General features: G+C 40.6%; 2 protein-coding genes and 1 long non-coding RNA gene across 3 annotated transcripts in view; 2 read left to right on the forward strand and 1 right to left on the reverse strand.

Annotated features, from left to right (window-relative positions):
• Positions 1 to 4251: 4251 nt before the first annotated feature.
• LOC108273948 (NHP2-like protein 1) lies at positions 4252 to 7468 on the reverse strand. Its single transcript, XM_017483661.3, has 3 exons — positions 7250 to 7468; positions 6777 to 6897; positions 4252 to 4805 (listed from the first exon to the last, which is right to left on the reverse strand). The coding sequence occupies exons 1-3, from the start codon at positions 7250 to 7252 to the stop codon at positions 4543 to 4545; spliced, it is 387 nt and encodes a 128-aa protein (XP_017339150.1). The 5' UTR covers positions 7253 to 7468; the 3' UTR covers positions 4252 to 4542.
• Positions 7469 to 7925: 457 nt separating this feature from the next.
• On the forward strand, positions 7926 to 9658 carry LOC128629021 (uncharacterized). Its single transcript, XR_008393347.1, has 2 exons — positions 7926 to 7987; positions 8097 to 9658. It is a non-coding gene; the product is annotated as an uncharacterized LOC128629021 (long non-coding RNA).
• Positions 9659 to 15518: 5860 nt separating this feature from the next.
• The window catches only part of mosmoa (modulator of smoothened a), a 51449-nt gene continuing 43329 nt past the window's right edge, over positions 15519 to 23638 (forward strand). The window contains exon 1 of the mRNA XM_017457980.3: positions 15519 to 16485. Within this exon, the coding sequence (XP_017313469.1) occupies positions 16380 to 16485 (106 nt within the window). The 5' untranslated portion in view covers positions 15519 to 16379. The remainder of the gene's footprint in view (positions 16486 to 23638) is intronic.

Genomic DNA, 23638 nt, shown 5'->3' on the forward strand with positions numbered 1-23638 from the left:
TTACAGCTCCAGTGTCTGTGGGTTAATCCAGAGCTCAGGTTACTCTATGTGCAGAGGTTTTATTTATTTATTTATTTATTTATTTATTTATTTATTTATTTATTTATTTATATTATTGTTCTCTCCCTGACATTCTGGGTTTCCTCCAGGTTCTCCAGTTTCCTTCAAACTCCCAAAAACAAGCTGGTCCCTAGGTGTGAATATGTGCTCAAGCATCCCAGCCAGACTGTTTTTCCACATCTTGCCCAGTGTTCCTGGGATAGGCTCTGGATCTTCTGCCTCCCTGTCCAGGATAACGCAGTTACAGAGGATGGATGGATGGTCTACTGAATGGTCAAACACCTAACCTTAGAGACTTGAAGGTGTTACTCATGCATGCACTAGCATCTACTAGTACTACTGGGCTTTTTACAGGGATAGACTTTGGCTCCGTTGCGGCCCTGGCCACAATAAAACGGTTATTAAAAATGATTAGTATCAAACTGCAGATTGTTATCTCAGAGCACAGCAGATTACAAGAGCAGAAGTCCTATCAAGTGCTAATGACAGCATACAAGAAGAGATTTATTGTCTCCAGAGGGCACTGAGGCATCAGATCTGTTCTGGAAGGATCTGAATGTGGTCCAAGCAGCTTCATGCCACTGGTGTGAACAGCTGGTGGAGGCAGTGTGATGTTGTGTAGAATGTTTTTCTAGTACACTTTACTGGTCCCTGATACTCGGTGAAGAACATCTGGACAGTGTGATGTATCTAAAACTACATGCATTCATGGCAACAGTTTGTCCATATCAGAACACTGCTGGTGATGTAATGTCACAAGCAGAGCTTAATTTGAGCCGGATCCTGTTCCTCTAAACTACAGCACACCTGCGTTCCGGAACCTTTTAATGTGGATCCGGCACCTCTGCAGCTGGAAGTAAAATCATCTGCAGCAATATTATCAAAATAAATAGTTTCAGCTTTTAATTCACCAAAAGTTAAAACAGAACAACAACAAAAATCGTAAATAGAAATGCTCAAATATTGCTAATAGCCAATCAGTAATATCTTTCACATAACATAATCATTTCAAGTTCAAAGTTCACCTGAATTCGTCGTCACGAAGAGAAGCCGACAGTCACGTAGCACGCGCCGTAGAGTGTGTCATGGTGAAAAGAAAGCAGTTATCAAGAACACAAACAAAATACTGAAAAGGGAAGAGTCCAAGAGAGTGAGTGGCAGCAGGTCACTTATGAAGCAGTTTGGTGACCGTTCCCATGACTAGCAGTTATGACGCTAGCCTGATTGTGGAGGACTTTAGAAGTGTTTACGAGGCTAAACGTCGTCAACCTGCGCATGGCTTCGAAAGTGAGACTGACTGCCCGAAATTAAATATAATTAACAGCCCATGTACAGTCATTTGGGCTTTTAGGGAGTACAGGGACTCAAATAGACCAACCGTTCCAGAAGGACTGGGGCAGTTGATGGCTACTGTGAACACCATACCGATCTCCAGTGGAGCGCGAGCAGGGTTTCTCTCAAATGAATCTCATCTGTAGCTCGCAGTGTGCATATCTTCTCATCAACACCGTTTCATCTCTGATGGTTTTGAACATCGTGGGTCCACCGCTTACAATCCCGAGCCATTTGTGTGCTCATGGATACGTAAGGGACACAGGGAAGAGTAGGGGGACACTGACATGACAGCTTTGTGGAATATTTTATCATAGGTAAGACAACTTTATTCTTGATTATGTTGTGCAGTTAATGTTAGCTTATTGTAAGTACGCTTACTGTATGAAATGAAGCTTTGTTTTCGAAGGGCTTTGGGAAAATGTGTTTCGTAGCTAACTGAGGTGACAGCACATAAGCTGAAAGAGTGTGCAATTCATAAATCTTTCCCTTTGTATTGAGAATACTCACTTCTATTAAGTTCGTTATGCTATTACGTCACTGCACCAGTGTGATCGATTACACAGGCCTTGCTATCAGCATTGAATATCGTTGGCTACGTGAGATAGTGGAAGCACTTTTACATGTCTGTACGTTTGAGGATCAGGACCTTTCTGTGCCTCCTGACCTGCCGGATCGATACCCTCCTAATGTCCCGGGACCTGCAGATTTGCAGATTAAGCACTGGTCACAAGATATCATCACTAAATGGTTCCAGGACCATGACGGAGAGTCTTCACAGCATCCGTGTCCTGTACTGACCCTCGATTGTAATACTAACAAGCATCTTTGGAATGAGGTAAGGCGTTGTGTCCATCACATTGGCGGTAACTAAGCAACACACATAAATTCCTTATAGTTCAACAGTCCTGCACAACACATCCAGAGTCCTGTAGAGTCTGGCATCCTAGAGTAGAGCAGCTCATTGTGGCAGTGAATGCCCCAAACTTTGTTTCCTCAATTATACTGTATGTTTGCCAACTACAATGTCATAGTTACATTAGGACATTATTCCAATAGTTCTTCGTAATTCCTTTTCGTAATATGGCAACATGAATAGAAGCTAGGGAGTTCTGGGCCCCTTGAATAAATATTGATATGGGCCCACACCACCCTCCACCCATATCATATATGGTATAAGACAGTTGTTTTCAAAGCGAGGGCCGCCAGCGGGCACCCGGGGGGCCTCAACAATTTGGTGTGAAAAATAAATAAATACATGATTTTCTCACTCTCAGACAACCACACACAATCAATTCCTAATCTAATGTAATGTAAAGATGTAATTACAAAATAAAAAAAAAAGGGGGATATATTCAGAAGTCTGTATTTTTAATGTGTTTTAAAGACATCTTGCAAAAGGGGGGCCTCGGTCAAATGTTAATGCCATTTGGGGGGCCTTGCCCTGGAAAATTTTGGGAACCCCTGGTATAAGATATGGGCATGAAGGCCCATATCTACAGTGTCATGTAACCTAATAGGGGTTTCTTACAAAATAACAATAATAAGACAAATGTTTTAAAGTACCAGAAATATAATAAAAAGACTAACCCATTTTAGGGAGGGGAGAGGAGATATCTGGAAAATGTCTTTCATGAAATTGCATGTTTTTGTGCTTTTCATTAAACTCTCAGGCATACAAGCTGTAGCTGTAAAATATAAACTGTAATTATTCATTGAGTAGGAGCCTCTACAGCATAATTACAGGATTTAGTGGGGGCCGTTATAATTGTCACCACTTTTCACCCCACTAATGACACAGTCCACTACTGCGCCAACCAAATCGTGTCAAAATTCATCTGTGGAAGTTTTCCTGTAGCAACAGGTTGGACCCCACCCTTAATCTCAGCATATTTCCTTAGATTCCTCACAGAAAAGCTTCAGCTGGGGAATCTGTAACTAATGAGGACTTTTGGCGATACGTTTTTTTGTCCACATGGCCCCAAATTGTTTTATTACTTACTGAATGCATTCTACAGAAAAGTTTAGCATCTGTACATTTTCAGTGCATGAATTATGCACTCAAACTCAGAAGACATGCTGCATGCTCACAACACAACTCTTTGGGTATCATTGTGCATTTCAGACACATATACTAGTAGTTTATAATAGTGCTATGTCCTTTATCTTTTATTCATTACAGATAACGTCACCTTTTCAAATCAACTATATGATTCAGTTATTGTTGCCCGATATAAATAAATGACATTATTACAGTTTGTATTATAGTTACCATTTGCCTTTATTGTTTTAAAAACTCAACACTTTCTAAACTCCACTGCTGTATAAATAGGACTCAGGATATTTAAGCCAATGTGCAGAATTGCTCTTAGAGGACTCTATTTAGGAGAAAGGCTTCAATAAGCTTCATTTCACCACCACTGGTTTCTGTAGCAGGAGGCAGTGGCTTAGTGGGTATGACAATTGCCTCACACCACTGCTATGAGACAAACCCCCCAGGGTTCAAATACTGCCTCCACTCTGTGTGCAGAGTTTGCATGTTCTCTTGGTGCTTCAGGGTTTCCTCCCCCAGTCCTCAGACATGTGCTGTAGGCTCAATAGCATTTCCAAATTGTCACTGTATGTGAATGGGCGTGTGAACCTGTGTGCCCTGCGACTGGGTTGACACTCCTCCAGCATGTTCTTCACCTTCTGCCCTGAGATAAGCTCCAGGTTCCTGTAGCTCTGAACTATTGATTTTTATGAAACATGATGGATTATGTTGTTTATTAACCTCAGAATTATACTGCACAGAAACAGGAAGTTGTGCCTCAACACCATCTATACAGGACTCTGAATTTAAAGCAACTGCACACTGTGTAGGTGAACATTTCATTTATTACAAGCATGGAAAATAGTTTCTGCAGAAAGTGATCAAACATGGATCAGTAGATTTTATAGAAGTTTAAAAAAAAAGGAAAACGAAACCAAATGTATGACGTGTCAATGTATACATCACTTTAAAGGGAACACCTGAAAAGGGAACTTTAAGGATAATCTGAATTAAAACATGACAAACACTTCAGTGTTTTCAAAAAAAATGAACAAAAAAATGAAACAAGCTCATTCAAAACTGCAGTTAGCATTTTTTCTAGTTCCCCCAAGGCCCAATCAGACCAACAGTCTCTCAATGGCCATCTGCAGAGACTGGATCTGAGGCTTGAGCTGTGAACCCTCCTTTATAGTGACTGAGGTGGCGATTACAGGCCGGGACACTCCACATGCTCGGCCCAAGGCCTGCTTGGAGCGCACGAACACATATGGGACGTTCTTATCCTCACACAGCAGCGGCAAATGAAGAATGATCTCCAACGGCTCTGCGTCAGCAGCCATCACTATGAACTCCGAGATCCCACGATTGAGAGTTTTGGTGGCTGAACGAAAGAGGAAAAAAAAGATGAATCAATACTACATATGGATTACCACTGAAGTTCAACCCAGTCACTAGTTACCTAGCAAAAGCAGTTGCGTTTAGTGTTCTTAACTTTAGCAGTGGTTTCCCTTTGGTTGTTTGAGAACCATTTCATAACATTCTGACAACGTTCTCTTTTGGTTAAAACAAAGTATGTACTGTTCCTGAAACATTTTGGGATCGTTAAAACTCAGCATTTAAAACAAACACATTTTCTTATAGTTATCTGACAGCCAACAATGAACTTCTGCCAAAGATTGTTTTTAGGTATTATTTTTTGTAACTACAAACTAACTTTCTGGAAATGTTCCTATTTCTCCAAAATGAGCAAACTTTAGTGCTCAAATAAGGCGGATATTTTATTCGATAAGACATGCATACAAACTAAGATGAAAACATTTACCAAATAAAACCCGCAATGCGCCTCTTAAAAAAAATAAAATAAAGGTCATGTGACTGCCCCAACAAATCATGCGATTAGATAATTGGCTCAGAAAAGTAAATTCGTTGTGAATCAACGGCCTTGGCTCACTGTTGCCACCTTGTGGAACAACTAAATAGTGCAAAAGAATTAAATGCACACGTGCGCACAAAGAAAATTCGAGGGGTGCATACAGTACGAGCATACTCTGCTGATGACGAAATTTACGTCACGCGTACTGTACGCTCTTCCTAGCGTACATGTAGAAAGTGACGTATACTTTCTGATTACACTCCAATTAATAAAAAATGCCAACACCCAAAATTAATTTAAAAACCGGCTGACCTTTAAGAGAAACAATTAGCCTACATTACAAATAGAAAATACGACAGATGGGCCACTGATCAAAAGGGAATGCAGAGAAAAATATTCTGTAGCTTTACATATTCTGCACAACCAAAAAATTATTTTGGCTACAGAAATTTCAAATATTTAATTTCAGTATAAAATAAATTGAGTGGACATGTGGACACATTCAAACTCAAATAAAATATCCCCCCACTGGCTTAGCACTCATTGTTTGTGAGTTTTGTGATTTAATAGTAATTTAAACAGTTTGGCATAGGGATGGTTTAGAACAGGGGTGTCCAATCTTATCTGGAAAGAGCCGGTATAGGTGCAGGTTTTCATTTCAACCAAGCAGGAGCCACACCTGACTCCACCTGTTTAATCAGCTGATCTTGGCTTTCAATAGACTCAGGTGTGGCTTCTGCTTGGTTGGAATGAAAACCTGCACCGATACCGGCTCTTTCCAGATAAGATTGGACACCCCTGGTTTAGAGAATGGTTCTCAACCGGACCCCTAGTGGTCAGTGGTGTAATTGCAGGGGGTCCATGGGAATGTTTGTAAAATGTATATTAATATATATCAAAATACAATCAAACATCACACCCATCAAATGTAAGAACAATTTAAAGATGTTTTAAAATTACCCAATTTTTTTTTTTTTTTACAAATGAAATGCTAATTGCAAAAACCTATGGGAGGTAAACAAGTTTAAGTGTCGCATTGACGGATAAAATAAACAAAAGATCATTCAGAGTCACCAACAATAAAATGTAAATAAATAAATAAATAAATAAAATTGAAATGTTTTGATTCAATTTGAAATGTTCAGTGTTAATATTATTCACGTTAAATATTAATAAAATTAAGCAACACATAGCAATGACTGTTGAATATATAGCATATAATTGTTGTGGATTGTTCGGGGTCCAGAGCTCACAAAGGTGGAGAAGCTCTGGTTTAGAGAACGTTTCTCTAACGTTCCCAGAACGTACAGAACCGTTCCCAGAACCATCCCGGGTCACTACAAGCTTGTTTGGGAACACCGAGGAAAGTTCTCAAAACTACTACGGTTTCCCATAAAGTTCCGGCCATAGAAATGTTATAGAACTGTTAAGAGAACCAGCAACTGTTAGTGGAGTACTTCCTAAACCCAGCTACTTTACCTTCATTAGCTCCTTTCCTCAGTTGTTTATAGTTGGAAGCTTGTTGCACCAGATCCAGGATGGTTTTAGTTAAAGTGGCGTCTGCCAGAGGATACGCCTTTGGGTTGACTTCCGGCTCGGTCTGAAAAAGGATTGAATAAATATTGGATGAATAAAATTTGAATGCACAATTTATTACCAGCCGTTTAATAATCTGCACTGATGAAATTATCTGGAGCACACATCTGCTTTCTAGAGCACGTGGGTGACGCTCAAATGCTAACTGTACTAATCAAATCTAACTAAAAACTATAGAGTCACCCAAGTTCACTTAACGCAAAATAAAATTCATTCCTCTGGTATACGCGTGATATTTTCATAATAAATACTTTCTTCTTTAACTAGTTACATGAAATACTCCATAGCCCGCTAGCAGATTAGCCACCGGTCATAAAGTTATCGGTAACCACGCAGGAGGGAAACACTCTGCTTACCATTATTCCTGTCTGAGAATAAAGTTTCCTCGGATGAATAATCTAGTCGTCCTCTCGGCGTGTGCTTCACGGAGGACAAAGCACTAATTTAACTGATGATAATGTAGAAATAAATTGGCGCGATTAATCCACACGGTGTTATAATCAACCGCGCTTTACTTAGCTATAACGTTAATTTACGGTTCTACACTGAACAGTCGACTTCTTCTGCGTCGTTTGCACTCTGTGTTCACTGAGCGGTTACTGCCAGCTACCGGAGCTCTGCGGTATTACACCCATATTCACTTCACATTTACGTTTACCTTTACAAACGATTACTTGTTAAACCTAGCGGCTACTTTTTAAAAAATCTAGTTTAACTAGACATTTAAAGAGCTAAGTAGTAGATTAGATATTTTCTCTGAACCAGACGCAAAAGAGCGAGAGAGAGAGAAAAAAAACAATGCGAGGGGAACAAATCTTAACTGGTAGAAATGGTGGACACTCAGGAAGGTATTTTTTTGTTTGTAATGTTTTCTCATACACTATATTCTATTTCCCAAGATATGTATTAAATAAATAAAACATTAAAACTAGCCTGCTATTTACAAGTGTGTCCAAACCACGCCCCTTACAAGGTACACCGACTATTACAAGTTACGCCCACAACTAATACGTAAAACCTCCGTCAGGATTACAAACCACGCCCACTATTACAAGTTTACATGGTTAGGGAAATTGACGAAATTCGCGCGCATGGTAATGTTGTTTAGTGTGATTTGCTTATGTGCGTTTCTTGTAGTAAATAGGTGTGGTTTGTAGTTTTGCAGACTATCCATCCACCTTCTATACCATTTATCCCTTTCAGGGTCACGGGGAGCCCAGGGAGCATCGGGCACAAGACGGGGTATACTCTGGACAGGGTGCCAATCCATCGCAGGGCACAATCACATACACTACGGACACTTTGGACTGGGGAAAACCGGAGTACCCGGGGAAAACCCCCGCAGCACGGGGACAACATGCAAACTCCACACACACAGAGCGGAATCTCATCCTCAACCCTGGACGTGTGAGGCGAACGTGCTAACCACTAAGCAGACAACTTGTCATTATTTGGGCGTTTTAGAATGTAGTTCCAGGTTTGAACACTGGGTGTCGCTATAATTCCATCTAAAACCGCTCGTTTTTCTCGTCTATCCCAACATGTTATAGCAATGTTATAGCCCAACATGTTATAGCCCAACATGACAAACAGAACGTGAACGCAGGTGAATACGGCTACCTAGAGAAATAAATTCTTTTAATTCAGAAGAAAGTATTTTGTTTCATTTGTCAGTGATCAGTTGATATGATGAAGGAACATGATATTAGTGAACATTAAAATCTTTATTTACAAAGCAGTACAGAAGAATATGTTTGTACCCAATATGTTGGTCATTGGCATTAAAGGGAATGTAATGGTTCTTTATTATTTTTGTGACTCCATATTTATCTCCATCAGGACTCCAGTTAGAAAAGGTTGGACGCCATGGGTTAATGGTTAATAACCTAAGTACTAATTACAAATGAAGCGCTACAGCGAGTGCCATGAAAAACTTTGGAGAAAGGAGATGACAAAGAGAGAACGTATCGGTTCCTTTTCATCTTCAGTGACTGCTTTATTCCCAATCATGGTGGTGGTGGATCCAGAGTCTATCCCGGGAACACTTGGCGTGAGGCAGCGACACATCCTGAATGAGACGCTAGTTCTTCACAGGGCACCATGCACACACATTTACAACTAATGGTATGTTATGTAATGTATCTTGGAAGGTGGAAGGAGACCGGAGAAGCAGGAGGAAACCCACAAGGACACAGGAAGAATATGTGAAACTCTACACAGGTAGAGCCACAATGATGTTTGAACTGGTGATCGTGCGGCTGTGAGGAAGCAACGCTACCTAGTACCCCAAGTAAGACACTGAGCCCAAAGTTGCTCCCGATGGCAAGTTAGCGCCTTGCATGGCAGCTCTGCTACCATTGGTATGTGTGTGAGTGTGTATGTGAATGGGTGAATGAGACACAGTGAAAAGCGCTCTGGATAAAAACACTATATAAGTACAGACCATTTACCTTTTACCATTTAGTACCCAATGTTCCACTCTTATATGGGTTAATGTTAGAAGAGAAACTCTAACAGAGTTGCAACTCTGTTAATGAGTAAGTTGTGGTTCAACTACTACTTGCAATGTTTAGGACTGTGAGTTGGGATAGTGGTAGCTCAGTGGTTAAGACATTGGGCTTCTGATCGGAAGGTTATGAGTTCAAATTGCTGCTGCTGGACCCTTGAGCAAGGCCCTCAACTGCTCTGTTTTATAAATGAGATAAGTGTAACTTGCTCTGGATAAGGCTGTCTGCCAAATGTAATAAATGTAACAGTGACCTCTATCATTGAATCATGTTCATATCTCAAGGTTTATGAAAAGGCTGATGTGATTTATTAGCTGTCCAATCATAGACCTCAAACAAGGTCTCTTTATGTAGCATTGCTCTTACAGTACGTATGCACTAGCTCAATGCACCGTGCTAGCCTGAACACAATTCAATGTCTAGAAAAATGCGTCTTTTCTTTTGTTAAAGAAAGCCTGTAGTTGATACAGACACTACTTCTTTTTCAAAGGCAGCTAAATGTGTTCTCAAGTACGGTTTTACTGAACGGAAACAGATTCAATTAGTAATTGACAGGTGGGCCATGGATGATTGCCATTCAAAAAACGTGGGTTGCAGTGGGCAAAAGGTTGAGAAACCCTGTAGTAGACCCCAGCCTCATGTTACAGCCATGTAAATACATTTTTAAAAAAATCATCTGTTGCTATATTTGGGCTTATTGTATTGAATATCATGTCTGCAGTTGAAACTGGTATGAAAACCAATTCTAATTCAGCCCTCTGTGGGACTCTGCTTAAATGTACCTGGTGTCCCAAAAGTCTTCATACATTAGGAGACCGTGTTTACCAGCATCATGTCGGTTGTGTCTTCGTCACTGGGTGTTCGTGGACGTCCACTTTTCGGTCGGTCCTCAACACTTCCAGTCTTTTTGAATTGGCTAATGAGTTTGGAAACAGTGTTGTTTGTGTGATGTGCTCGCCATGTTTCCTGTTAAAGTCCATTGCAACCTTGCGGCAGCTTCCTGATCCAGCCATGAGAATGATTTCTGTATGTTCTTCTTTTGTCAAAGGCATTCTTAAGGCTATCTGGAAAAAAACCCACATATGTATATAATCTAAACCATGTATGAACATTTTTGGAAGACGTTTTGCTGAAAAGTGTTAATTTTCCCTATTTAAGGAGACTTTTTGGACACCCTGTAGCTGAATGTACATAAACTGGTTTCTGAACTACAGTTTCAGTAAGGAATGTGACAGAGATGTGGTCCAAAACCACCGTTAATCTCTACACATTTATCCCCAAGCTACAAAATCAAACTTTTACACATAAGCACACAATTCCATTGTTTTTTTTTCTGACTAAAGAGTGTCTGTATTTAGGATCTGTCAAGGAAACTGAAGGAAGCAGTTTGAGGTCAGTTGATCTCATTTTGTTGTCTTGTGATGCCTTTTGGAACACAGAGCGAATTCATTCCTCTCAATGCTGCCTGCTGTCGGCCTTCAGCGTGATGTCATCGAGAGAACATATGGCCTACGCTCTGGATTTTCTGAGTAATGAGTTGTGAATATTTGTTTCAGCATGTGTGTTCTGCTTCATAACAGTCTCTGTATGTTTATAGTGGAATTTAAAAGAGGAAAAGGTGGCTTGCATGACAAAGTGATTTTCAAACACATTGAAGGACAAGGATGCAGCCAGATCTTTTACAGTGGTGTGGTCAGGATATCAATACTGAATTTATTGGAGGTGGCAGTCTAATCCTCAACTGTAGAAAATGTCATAATGTGGCTGTGTATGTCCTGAGTAATGAGAAAAATGCTAGGGGGAAAAAAGTTATAGCTAATATAACAACAGTCATAACAATCTTATGAAGTACACAAGAGTTCCAAATTCAGTATCTTTAGCTGACAGTAGCTAATAATGAACTGAAGAAATCCAATGCTGTTGTTCGTTGTGGTCAGATGGGCCAAGGAATTTCCTTCAGTGTTAGCCAGCTAAACTATCATTCCTTGCCGTTGAGCAATGATGAAATGAATGGTCAGATTTCCCAGATATGTTACAGTGGGTGTGTCATGTAAAAAATAAAACGTGACGAGGAATTCCTGTTATAGGAAAGCAATAAAATGGAGTCCCATTACTACCCTCCGGTTACAGGGTTGACTATTTCGCTATAATAGCACTTCCTGAAGTGTTTTATTCCTCTTATACCACAGCAATTTGACAATGCTTTCAACTGGTTTAACCATTTATAATGACATTTAATGATAGTGTTGCGTAATGTCTGTGTGACAAGTTAGTTCCTTATTGCTTACTTTAGAGCAGCAGTAAACAGTCATTCCCTCACCAGCTTCTATTTCTCTTTCTCTTTCTCTGAAGTTCCATCCATCCAGCCATCCATTTTCCATACCGCTTATCCTACACAGGGTCACAGGGAACCTGGAGCCTATCCCAGGGGGACTCGGGGCACAAGGTGGGGGACACCCTGGACGGGATGCCAACCTATCACAGGACGCAATCACAAACACACATTCATACACTACGGATCATTTGGAAACGCCAATCAGCCACAACGCATGATTCGAATGGGGGAGGAAACTGGAGTGCCCAGAGGAAACCCCCGAAACACGGGGAGAAAAACTCCTTGTGGAGGTGGGATTTGAACCCCTGACCCCATCGTGCCCCCTTTCTCTAAAGTTAATAGGATTTTAAAACACACACACACACACACACACACAGCTGGAGATGCACAGATGGAGATGGAGTTATTTGGAGTAAGTACATGAATAGCCTTATGTAATTAGTCACTATGCTACATTTATCACCTCGAATAACTCTAGTCTTTTTTCTGGAGGTGGAGTTTTTACCCTGCAGTGCTATTCTATTTCTCAGAGATGTTCTGTATATGTACATGAGGCAGACATATCAGATGTCATTGCATGGCGTATTTCCAGATCTGCAGTGCAGTCTTGCTGTTCATACAGTACGCAGGCTAAACATTATCCTTCCTGCTGTAATTTTACCTCAACGTCCACAAAGGAGCTGATATTACCGGGGCCAAAGCTCTTAATCATGGAGGTGAGCTCATGGTAGCAGAAAGATCTCTGTGTTTCTGATCACAGGGTTTGAATGGGAATTAAAATTAGTGATTTTTTTTGCAAAATAATCCATATTAGCGCATGGAATAAAACCAGAAGAAAAGTAAAACACAAGCTGATGTCTTTAGTCTGCTCAGAGAGTTTTGGGGAGATGTCTGTAAATGTGAGAAAACGGATGGTCTAATCTAATATCTTGTTAATGAGTGCCTCTTACGCTGATTCTGGCCTGTTAATTTAAAGTGTCATAACATTATATAAAACAACCTTAATGCTGTTTACTTTTGAGTCAGTGGTATTTTACATGTGGCGCTATAAGAACATTTCTATTTTATTGCACATTAAAGATTTACGTTTATGTTTTTTTAATTACATTTTATTTTTGGATCTTATGTAAGGAAAATTTCCCCTATTTTTTTATTGGCCTTGTTTGGCTGTCCCTTGATGCTATAATAAATGTTCTGAATTACAGAATGGATTATGATAAAGAATCCATCCAGCCATCCATCCATCCATTTTCGGTACCGCTTATCCTACACAGGGTCTCGGGGAGCGTGGAGCCTATTCCAGGGAACTCTGGGCATGAGGTGGGGGACACACTGGATGGGGTGCCAACCTATCACAGGGCACACACACACACACACCTATTCACACACTGTGGACAATTTGGAAATTCCAATCAGCCTACAATGCATGTCTTTGGACTGGGGGAGGAAACTGGAGAACCCGGAGGAAACTTCTTCAGCATGGGGAGAACATGCAAACTCCACGTACACAGAACAGAGGTGGGAATCGAACCCCCAACCCTGGAGGTGCTAGGCGAACGTGCTAAGCACTAAGACAATATTAGAATTTTCATTGGGAAGCATTATTAGAAGTTCTTAAATCCATACTGAAATGAAACTTTCTGTTGAAGGTCAACATCAATGCAAGTTTTTTAAATCTTTATAATCATTTAAAAATGAATCAAAATATGGAAATGATGCTTCATAGATCATTAAATATGCAATAACTTGTATATAAAAGTTCTTTTAACAAATACATTTAACGAAAGACTTTTGATAGTATTGGGATAAGACAAGCAATTGGCACACTTTCACATAACAGTTTCATCAAAATATGGCTTTAAGGCATTGAGTCTGGCTTTAAGGCCTGTGAACCTGTGTCTGAAATGCTGTGCTTCCTTTGAAACCTGAGAAAAATGACTCATGGGCAAAGCCAAAACAAACAAACAGGTAAGCGTAATGTCAGTATCAAACAAAACCCCTGGAAACATTTAATCTTCCAGTATGTAACGTTGTGTTGTTTAAACCCTTTCTCACAGTACACTGGCGTATCATTCCGCCGGCGGAAAGAAAATCGACTTATCAGACATTTTCAATTAGTATTAACAAACAAATTATCTTATTGCCTCAAGTCTGAGATTAGTCCGTACACTATTGGGTTTCTGTGTGTAGAGTATCGTGACTCTGTGTTTAGCTGCTGGTAGGCTGGGTGATTAGAAAAGGGAGGGGTGTGAGCCCCCCTGTAGGCAAACAATTCACACATCTAAAGCTATTTTGCTAGTAAAACAGGCAATGTCTGTGACGTCTATGAATGAATTACACAGTATTATGTTTTTAGGATGTTAACTTTCCAGTGATATCCAATAGTATATGATTCAATATGATTCTAATGAACTTCCACCTGAAAAAAAATACAATTTTATGTTTTGTGCAGTTAATGGGGGAGAAAAATGTATAAACCTATATGCAGTACATGAATATAAAAAAATAGAATTAATCTCTATAATTGCCAGCTTCTTCTCAAATATTTGCAGAGGAGTTAAAGTTACAGAGGAAGGCCATCCAAAAATCTGTAAATGAACAATTGGAAGCAGAATGTCAGTTTCTGCCTGTGGTGCTTAATGTTCATTCATTTCTTTTGGTTGTAAGTGATCAGAGCTGCACTTGCTCAGTCAGGTGAGGGTTGTAAGCTGAAGCTGATATTTCTAAACAGGACCTTGCAAAAGCAAAAGCAAAGCGAGCAGAACTGCTGTTGACTCAGTGCTGACACAGTTCATCTTTACACCCTCTTACAGTACTCCTCAGATCACAAACTGCTCGGATCTGGACGTTTATATATCCTAATGGGTTTTCTCATGAGCCCTTTCACTGTATACATCGTCTCCAAATGGAGCGACGTCAGCATTATAGACCTCTGTGCTAGGCTTTATTGCAATAAAGCAACTTTTATTATGTATCATACAGTATAGTTACTACACTACATAATGAACTATTATTGTGAATTGCTTGGCTTGCTGTCAGCAGATTCTACACTGGAGTCAATGGGACTGACTCTGTAGCTTCCAATGACAATGCATTGCTTGTTTTATTTATTTATTTATTTATTTATTTATTTATTTATTCACAGACACAGGGAGAACATGCAAAACTCCACACCTGAGCTCAGGATTAAACCAGAGACCCTGGAACTGGGAGGCAGCAATGCTACTCACTGCACCACCATGCCACCTACACTAAAAGTAGTTTGTCTGAAACAATATGGTTTGCGTGTGATGTCTGTACCTAGCAAATAATGGAGGTCTATGCTTTTTTATTTTTTAAAAGGGTTACTTCAGTGCATCCTTCAATAAACTAATGTCATACACCAACCATCTCAGCACACTGACTACATTCGTGGTGAGGTAAGATTGTATATATATATATATATATATATATTTGCAAGCACTTTGCTATCCAAAGCAGCTTACAGCTGAGCAAAGCAGATCAGGATTAAGGGCACTGTTCAGTTTCCAGACTTTGGCAGCTTGATTGCCCTGGGATTCAAACACACAACCTTCTGACCAGTAGCTCAGAGCCCTAACCTCGAAGTCATAAGCGATCGCAACAATTCTCACATCTCGCTGAAGTGTGCCTTTACACTGAATCTTTACCTCCACGACGTGTATATCCTGGACTTAAACTGTTTTAACGAGTCGCGTCGTTTCTGGTATAATAATAAGCACCCTTGAGATCTCGCGTGAACACATTTGCCTAAACGTGACGGCGGAGGCTGTTGTGCGTCTGACGTCACAAAGCTGCGTTGGGGGTGATTTGGCTACTCGATGTCATCTGAGAACTGAATCAGGAGAATTTTTATTATTATTATTCCCTCTCCGTTGTTTTTTTTTTTATTTAAATTTTATTTAAATTGTCAGATAGTATTTTGATTAAGTCGTCACTAAATGAGGAGTCTCGACACAACCCTGAAGCGGTTCCGTAGCGCATCCGCGGCTCGTCTCGATGCTCCGGCGTTAGCTCGCGTTGCGCGCAGATGCGCTTCCAACAGAGGAGCTTGGAGCGAGTAGGAGGGGGCATGAACACACCGCCGAGGAGGAGGAGGAGGAGGATGGATCTCCGCTCGCATAACGGTATCGCTCTGGATCAACAAACGGCGTTCTCCGCGTCATTCTGACTTTCTCACGTATCGCATATCGGTCACACGGACGGCTGAAACCGTCGCCTTCAAACGCGTTTCCAGATGGGTGTTCGGGTGTCGAGTGGTTGTAGGCCCGCCGTCCGGCGCTCGGATCCCCACACCGGGGCCGTGTTGTGCTAGCTAACGCTGCTCCTGCTAGCCGCGCTCACCGAATGCCGCTGCACCGAATGAGTCTCGGGCCCTCAGCAGCGACACACCACTTCCTAAAGGATACACAAACGCTAACAGCCGTGTCCTGAGATGTAAACGCGGTTCTTGTCTCGCGGGTGGACCATATAATCGCAGGACGGAACGCAAGCCGCGCAGTGATGTGGCTAAACCGCGTCTGAGCGTTTCTCAAGCCGGAGAGCTCGGGCTAAAACCGCTCCCCTGAACCTCTCGCACTTTTCAGGACAAATTCCCCTCAGCAGCTCACCTCGACACAAACTGACATGGATAAACTGACCATCATTTCAGGGTGTCTCTTTCTGGCTGCGGATATATTTGCCATAGCAAGCGTCGCAAACCCGGACTGGATCAACACTGGCGAATCTGCGGGTAAGAGCTTCAAGTTCACAAAATTACACACGACCCGACACCGTGTTTGTTTTCATAAGTACACCAGCAATGCACCGAGTCGTTAATAACTCAGGGGTTTAAAACGAGAAGCTCTCCTTAAACCAAAAAGAAAGAATAATAAAATAACCCCCCCCCTCTAAAATTTCCACCTCTTGCCTTGGGCCTTGTATTCTCCATTAGTACGTCTAATCACTATTTATATACACTATTTATATATCATAAGCCTTTCAAACAGCCGTTTACAGAAAATATCACAAGACGCTCTGTACTATTCATCCCAAATGGCTTTTATTTATGTCACTTCTCCTGAAGACCCTTAACAGAAATGCAGGAGTTTTGTTTGAGAGCTTGTTAGGAGTAGGACTTCATTTTTCCACTGGAGTGACTGAGACTAAGTCTTTCACTCATTCATTATTTAGTAACCGCTTTATCCTGGTCAGGGTCACAGCAGATCCAGAGTCTATCCCGGGAACGCTGGGCGCAAGACGGGAGTGCATACGTCCCGAATGGGGCGACAGTCCATCTCACACACACGTATTCACACCTAGCGTAGGCATTCTACCAACCAGCTTGTATTCAGGAGGTGAGGAGAAACTGGAGAACCCACGCAGACCTACACTGGGAGAACATGCAGAGAACCTCCACACAGATAGTAACCCGAGCTCAGGATCGAACTGCGGACCTCGAAGCTGTGAGGCAGCAACGTTAACCTCCCCGTTGCACCACCACGATGCCCTAATAGCCTTTAAATGCCTGTGCTTTAAAAGTGCACTTGGCCATTTTCCCTGCAGCTTTCCGAAAGTAGCCGGGGTATCGATAGACAGCTGTGGGTCAGCGAGTCTTCCCCGAGTCAGAGGGGCAATTTGCTTTGTTTCCATTGGTGCTCTCCATGACTAAACGAGAATCCCATCGCCCTTGGTGTGACCGTTATATTTCTAAATGCGAGCGTCTTGCTGAATCTCAAGTTTGTGCTGGAATATTCAGTGGGGAACATGGCTTCCACATGAGCCCGCTATCGTCAGCTTGCATAAAGTAATGCAATGTCTAGTAACGCAGTGCAATATGTAGCAATACAACCGCAATGTATTTATTTTTAGGTTGCCATGTGCTGTTCACACCTTGCTTTCAAATTCATCTAAAAGTCAGCAACTAAGGGTGAGAGAAGAAACTGACACTTCCTCTATAAGTACGTTTTACATGGACAGCAGTAATCCGATATTAACCTGATTAAGACAATACTCTGATTAAGAAACTAGCATGTAAACAGCGATTATTGATGACCTTAATCTGACTAAAGTCATACTCGAAAGAAACACAAATCGAATTCAGATATGTGGAGTATTCCTATTTTAGTCGCATTATCGAAGTGCATTACAGACATGTACACGCTTTAATCACACTATTAACGTCGCGTGGGAGTTTTCACCGTATTTTGCGACAGGACATGATCACACACGGCAGCGCTCAACTGTTTGACGGCAAACAAGACAGCACGGCTGCGTCCGAAACTGCATACTTACCTGCTATATAGAAGGTGTAATGCACGTATTTCTATATACTATATATTAGGTAAGTATACGGTTTCGGACGCTGCTCACGGCTTCAAGCAGTCGTCTATTTGCACGGACAGCATGACAAATAATTAACTGCACTTGAAGCCTTCGTAAAATTAAAAATAAAAACACCCCAAACTGTATACGGTTCCATAACGAAGACCAACTGTATGTCCATACGTGAAATTCTGGAGGGACGGCGTAGCGTGGGGACGTAATGACATGTGCTGTTAATCGATCTATGTTCTGTAACATGTAAAACAGGAACATGAAAGGAATATTCTAAAAGCAACTCATATTAATCACCTTAATCACAATATTGTCTTATTCTGAATAAGGTCAATAATTAGATTACTGCTATCCATGTAAATGAAGTCAGAGGTGTATAGATGTAAATGAGACTTTTAAAAAGAAATATTTTCACTATTTGCAAGTCAAAACTATAATGAAAATAAAGTACATTTTGGCCTATATTAATATAATTATTTTATTTTATTTTTTACCCCACAAGTATAACTAAAGTTATTGGCTGTTGAGTAAAGGCTTATTAAGGCATATAGGCTAGCAAGGACGAAATGACCTGGACATGACCGAGGCATGGCGTGTTGAACCTCTGTCGAATACCATGTGAATACAGTTAGGAGTTTGGGCAAAACGAATGACCAGGTCAGTTGTAACTTTCATAACAAAAAGGTTTTTGCCCCTGGACGTCCACTCAATGTTGCATACGCCGGAGCCAGGTACAGCATTTTATTTTATGCTTTAAAAGTAAAACGTGATCTCTCTGTAAAAACTCTCCCTCATATATCTGCACAACACCAAATCTATTCTTTTCCTCAGGCAGTAACACCTTGTAGTGGTCTTATTTGCCAGTAACAGCTGTCAGCTAAGGTTTAGTAAGAGGCGCTTTGTGTTTGCACGCACGACAGATGAACACTTTAGGCCTCACAGTTCTACAGAGCTGTCTGTACCCTAGTGGAGTGTCAGTTTCGCATTACATAATGTTACCTGAGAAAGTAGGAGGGTGCGTCTCAATCAGCTACCTAGTTCAGTAGTCAGGACACTGATCAGGGAGTCGGCCATTTTAAGGACTGTCTCAGTCGTGTTGGAACATCCATCCATCCCATCCATCCGTCCTCTACACCGCTTATCCTTTTCAGTGTCACGGGGAACCTGGAGCCTATCCCAGGGAGCATCGGGCACAAGGCAGGGTACACCCTGGACAGGGTGCCAATGCATTGGAACATTCGCCCCCTAAAAAAAAAATCCCAGGGAGCGTTGATGCTCTCTATGTTCCCTTTTACTGGAAATAATTTTCAGAATTTCTGAAGCCTCTCATCTCGACAAAAATGACGGACGAACTCTCAGACAGCTTCATCTACAGTAGCTTGTTATCGTTGTTGTAGGTCTCAAATGAATCATTACATAAGCGATTTTTAACTTTATTTGACAGTGCTGGAGCTTGAACCCCAGACCTTCTGATCAGTGACCCAGACCCTTAACCGCCAAGCCACCACGGCCCTAAATCCACTAGCTAGTGTACAATCCTGGTTGAAATACCATGACAGAAACGCGTGTGATTAAGCTAGCAAATTTATATGACGTATATAATCTCAGGAAGAAATCGGTCCTTCCTGTTGTTGATTAAATACCAGTAGGAATGTTTTACATCGTGACTACGTAGTCATGTCACCAGTAATTGAGTTATCAGTGTACCACTGTGTAGTGAGCCAGAGTCCTGACCAGTGTCCCGACTCCTGTATATGATATACTCATTCACCAGCTAGGGAGCTGATTAAGACACACCCGGAGTTCTCGCGATGTTGTAGGATGGTGGACTCAAACGATGGTGGACATGAGTAGTAAAATATTACTTGAAATGTAATATTGCAACAAAAACGTGAAGAATCCCACATTTTCTGCGTGAATTGAAAGCATTATCTCTGGGTAAGTAACTAAATAAAAAACTAAAAACCTGGAACAGTAAAAATTTTGATAATCATTTGAAAAATGATTATATTAAATGATTGTATTAAATACAGATCGCTATGCTGTAGTGTTCTGTAGAAACACCGTTTCAAGAGGTTTTGAAGATTGAGGTCAACCATTGAGTGATCTGCTCCACCCAAAAGTCCCAGTTCGATACACCTGGTACCTGACACCTGAATTCAACACATCTTTTGGCACAATGCTTCGTTACTTGGTAATGTCTCACTGGCTGATAAAACAAAGTGCTAAATGTTTTTAGTTTGTTTGGTTCCCATATTCGTTAGTCATCAAAGGTGAAGACGGGTCAATGGTCTTTATTGACATGAACACATTCGCCACAAAAAAACCATGACTCGCACACATTCACTTCAAAAGAGAGAAGCAGAATCTTTAAGCCAGTGATACAAATCCACTGAGAAAAGTCAACGCGAGTAAATTAAAACAACTAATCAGTGAGAACGTAGACACATTTAGGGCTGTACCATAACGCATCGTCCGTGATATACCGGTACAATTCCTCTCCATGATAAGAATTTGTCATCCCGTGATATTGACGATATAGTTGATGCCGTGTTTACACTCCGTAGCGTGTGTGTCTCGCATGTAGACCGAGAACAAGCACGACTGAAGGCGGACTTCCAACCGTGGACGAAGAAGAAGAATTACTCCCCCACTAAAAAGGAGCTTCCGTCGTAAAATGGAAGTGCTTCGGATACAGAAGATCAAACGTGAACGAAACGTCTGGGATTTTGTAAAGCGTGTCATAAACCTGTATCGACGAAAGGTGGAAAAACCCATCAAATTTGTTCCACCACCTCAAGCAACACCGAGCAGAATTTGAGGAAAGGAGGTGTCCGAGATGTCAACGAGTAACGTAAAGCAAACGCCTTTAATTCAGAAAGGTTCTAAATCCTGAGAGTGCTGCTGTTTGCATTTTCACTGGTGCTTGAATTTGCGAATAAAATTCATATTCTATTTTTTAGCCTACTTTAATTGGTATAGTTTTAGTATTTGATGATGGTCAGAATTAAGTTTGACTTTTTTGGACCAATGTTTTGTTTGCACGGCTTTCACGACTATGCTGATGTGGCCAAAAAGATCGTTTTTAATGTTAGTATTTTTCATATCGGCATTTACATCGTTACTGCAAACAATAGCATGAAATATCATGATAAGGTTTTAAGTCTATATCGCTCTAAGTCCTAGAGACAGTTGTTAGCTGTTTTGGTTAATATTGATCAAATAAATGATCTCTCTAAATTCTCGCTCACTCATGGTACTCCTTTTCATCTATAATAACAGTATATAATAAAAATGTGTTATGACGAGAGTTGGGTGTAACGTGTTACTGTAATCTAATGACTTTTTCTGATTACGCAGTATTGTAACGCATTACATTTTAAATGTATGTAATTTGATTACAGTTACTGATGTCAATAAAATTACATTACTTGCAGAACAAATGTATTGTTAAGAAAACAATATTAAGTAAAATGCATTTTTAAAATAAATCACGTTTTGCCCTAAAGATGTTTTCTTTAGCCCAGAATAATTCTCCAGTTGGAGCGGTTTGTCACCTACGCAACTGAAGAAGAAGTAAAAGAAGACGCCTGTAATTTTATATTTTCAGCGAATGGAGGCGAGACCAATCAGACAGGGTTTACTGGGAAATACTTGCGTCTTATTGGCTGAAAGTCTCTCAATTCTGCTAAACACTACCTCACACAGACAGTGTGAGGGGGGGGGGGGGAATGGATATACGCCGATTTAAAAAAAATTTTTAACCAGTAAATGGGTTGAAACTGAAACAGTAACATCCTCTCATGCTGAGCAGGAAAACGAGGTGTGTAAATGTCTATATGCGTTCCAGTTTATGTGAACATGATCGGAGCAGAGCATAAAGAAAAATAATGTACTTTGCATGGCACTGTAGCAGCTAAACACATACAATGATAGCTTAGTTGTGCCTCCCCTTGGCTAGCCACACCAAACTAACCTAGTTAGAAAAGTTTTATATTCTACCGGTCTGGTAGTCCTACAAACAGTGACAACACCTGAGGCAAGTTTTATGATAAATCCAACCTTTTCTGATTGTGTCATACATTGACGTGTGCTAAAAGTACTGAAAGAACTATGAGTTTCACTTTGTAGTGTATTTTTGCAGGTTTGATAGGTTTTGAAAGTAAAGTAATTAGTAATCTGATTACTTTTTACATGGTGTAATCAGCAATGTCATCAAATTGCGATTTTAAAGTAGTAATCTGTAGTGGATGACTTTTTTTGAGTGACTTACCCAACACTGTTTACGACAGCCATCCATCCTTTTCAGTAGCTCAGAAGAAAGCAACATCTTATACGTTTTAAATGAAACTCTGCGTTATGCTTATTGAGCTTTTATATTGGCTCTATCATTTTATAATTTTAGGATGAAACTTATAAGGTTGTCACGGTACCAAAATTTCAGTAGTCGTTACCAATACCAGTAAAATTTCACGGTACTCGGTTCCAATTTTGGTACCAAAGCAAAACACAAAAACATGCTAATTAAACAACACACTATTTTATTAACGAAGTTAAATATCAATCTAAAATGTATTTTTAAAAATGGCATTCTGTATACTTCAAGTACATCATTATTAAAGCTACTAGAGTTCTTCAGACAAGAGTAGAAATGTTTTTTTCTGTGTGATACTGATATTAATGACATAAACAGTCCTAGCCACACATTATTTTCTAACACATACAGTTCAGATATATTGGTCATTAAATTCCTCTGGTGTGTCCAATTAGTAAACCCCATCATGTCCTCCCATTTATTTTATCCCAATAAAAGTTAAAGCATTACATGGTTAATAAGGACTCTTGACTGTATTAGCTTTAAATGCGCATATGCTAACATTAAGTAAGCGAAAAAGAGGATGTTTTCTTGCAATAATATGCTCCAATTAAACTATTCTACAACATTCATAATGCAACCGCTACCATCAGTTTAAACTCACTTGCTTGAATAAATACTGCGAATAAGTAGCCGCTCTTCCTGAAAGCACGGTTAATCTATCTGTACGTAGATTTTAGGGGCACGGCTTTTATACACTTGGCGGCACCGAAAGCGGAAAACGAGCCTCAGAGAGAAATACATGTATTCTACCTACTGTATAGTAGAAAAGTATGCGGTTTCGGACACAGCCATGGTAACCGGCGGAGCTGCAGCTGCTGCTGCTTTGGCTCCAGTGTTTTCCTGTTGCATGGCGCACCCATGAAAAGTTCCCGACTGAACACCTGTCAGGCAGCGCATCAGTACCGGTACTTATGAAAATCGGTACCGTAAACTTTTTTTTTTTCTTCTTCTTCTTTTTAGTACCGACTTGGTGCCGAAGTACCTTTGGTACTTTTGACAACCCTAGAAACATATAAGTATTGTATTATTGTGCAAGACGGTTACTATATCGAGAATCCTAGCCGCAAAACTGATGTGCAGCTTTCATTGCTTACTGACCGTGTCTCTCAGTCGATGAACAACGCTCATATCGGGAGCGACCTGATGTTTGAAATACCATGACCCCATGCCATAGTTTCAGTTCAACACGGCG

This window comes from Ictalurus punctatus, chromosome 2, assembly GCF_001660625.3.
Source record: "Ictalurus punctatus breed USDA103 chromosome 2, Coco_2.0, whole genome shotgun sequence".
NCBI classification, from domain to species: Eukaryota; Metazoa; Chordata; class Actinopteri; order Siluriformes; family Ictaluridae; genus Ictalurus; species Ictalurus punctatus.

Excerpts from the sequence above, each read along its gene's own strand:
- LOC108273948 (XM_017483661.3), bottom strand. Across the intron at positions 4,806-6,776 it reads GAGGAAAGGAGCTAATGAAG|CCACCAAAACTCTCAATCGT; the intron begins GTAAAGTAGCTG and ends TCTTTCGTTCAG.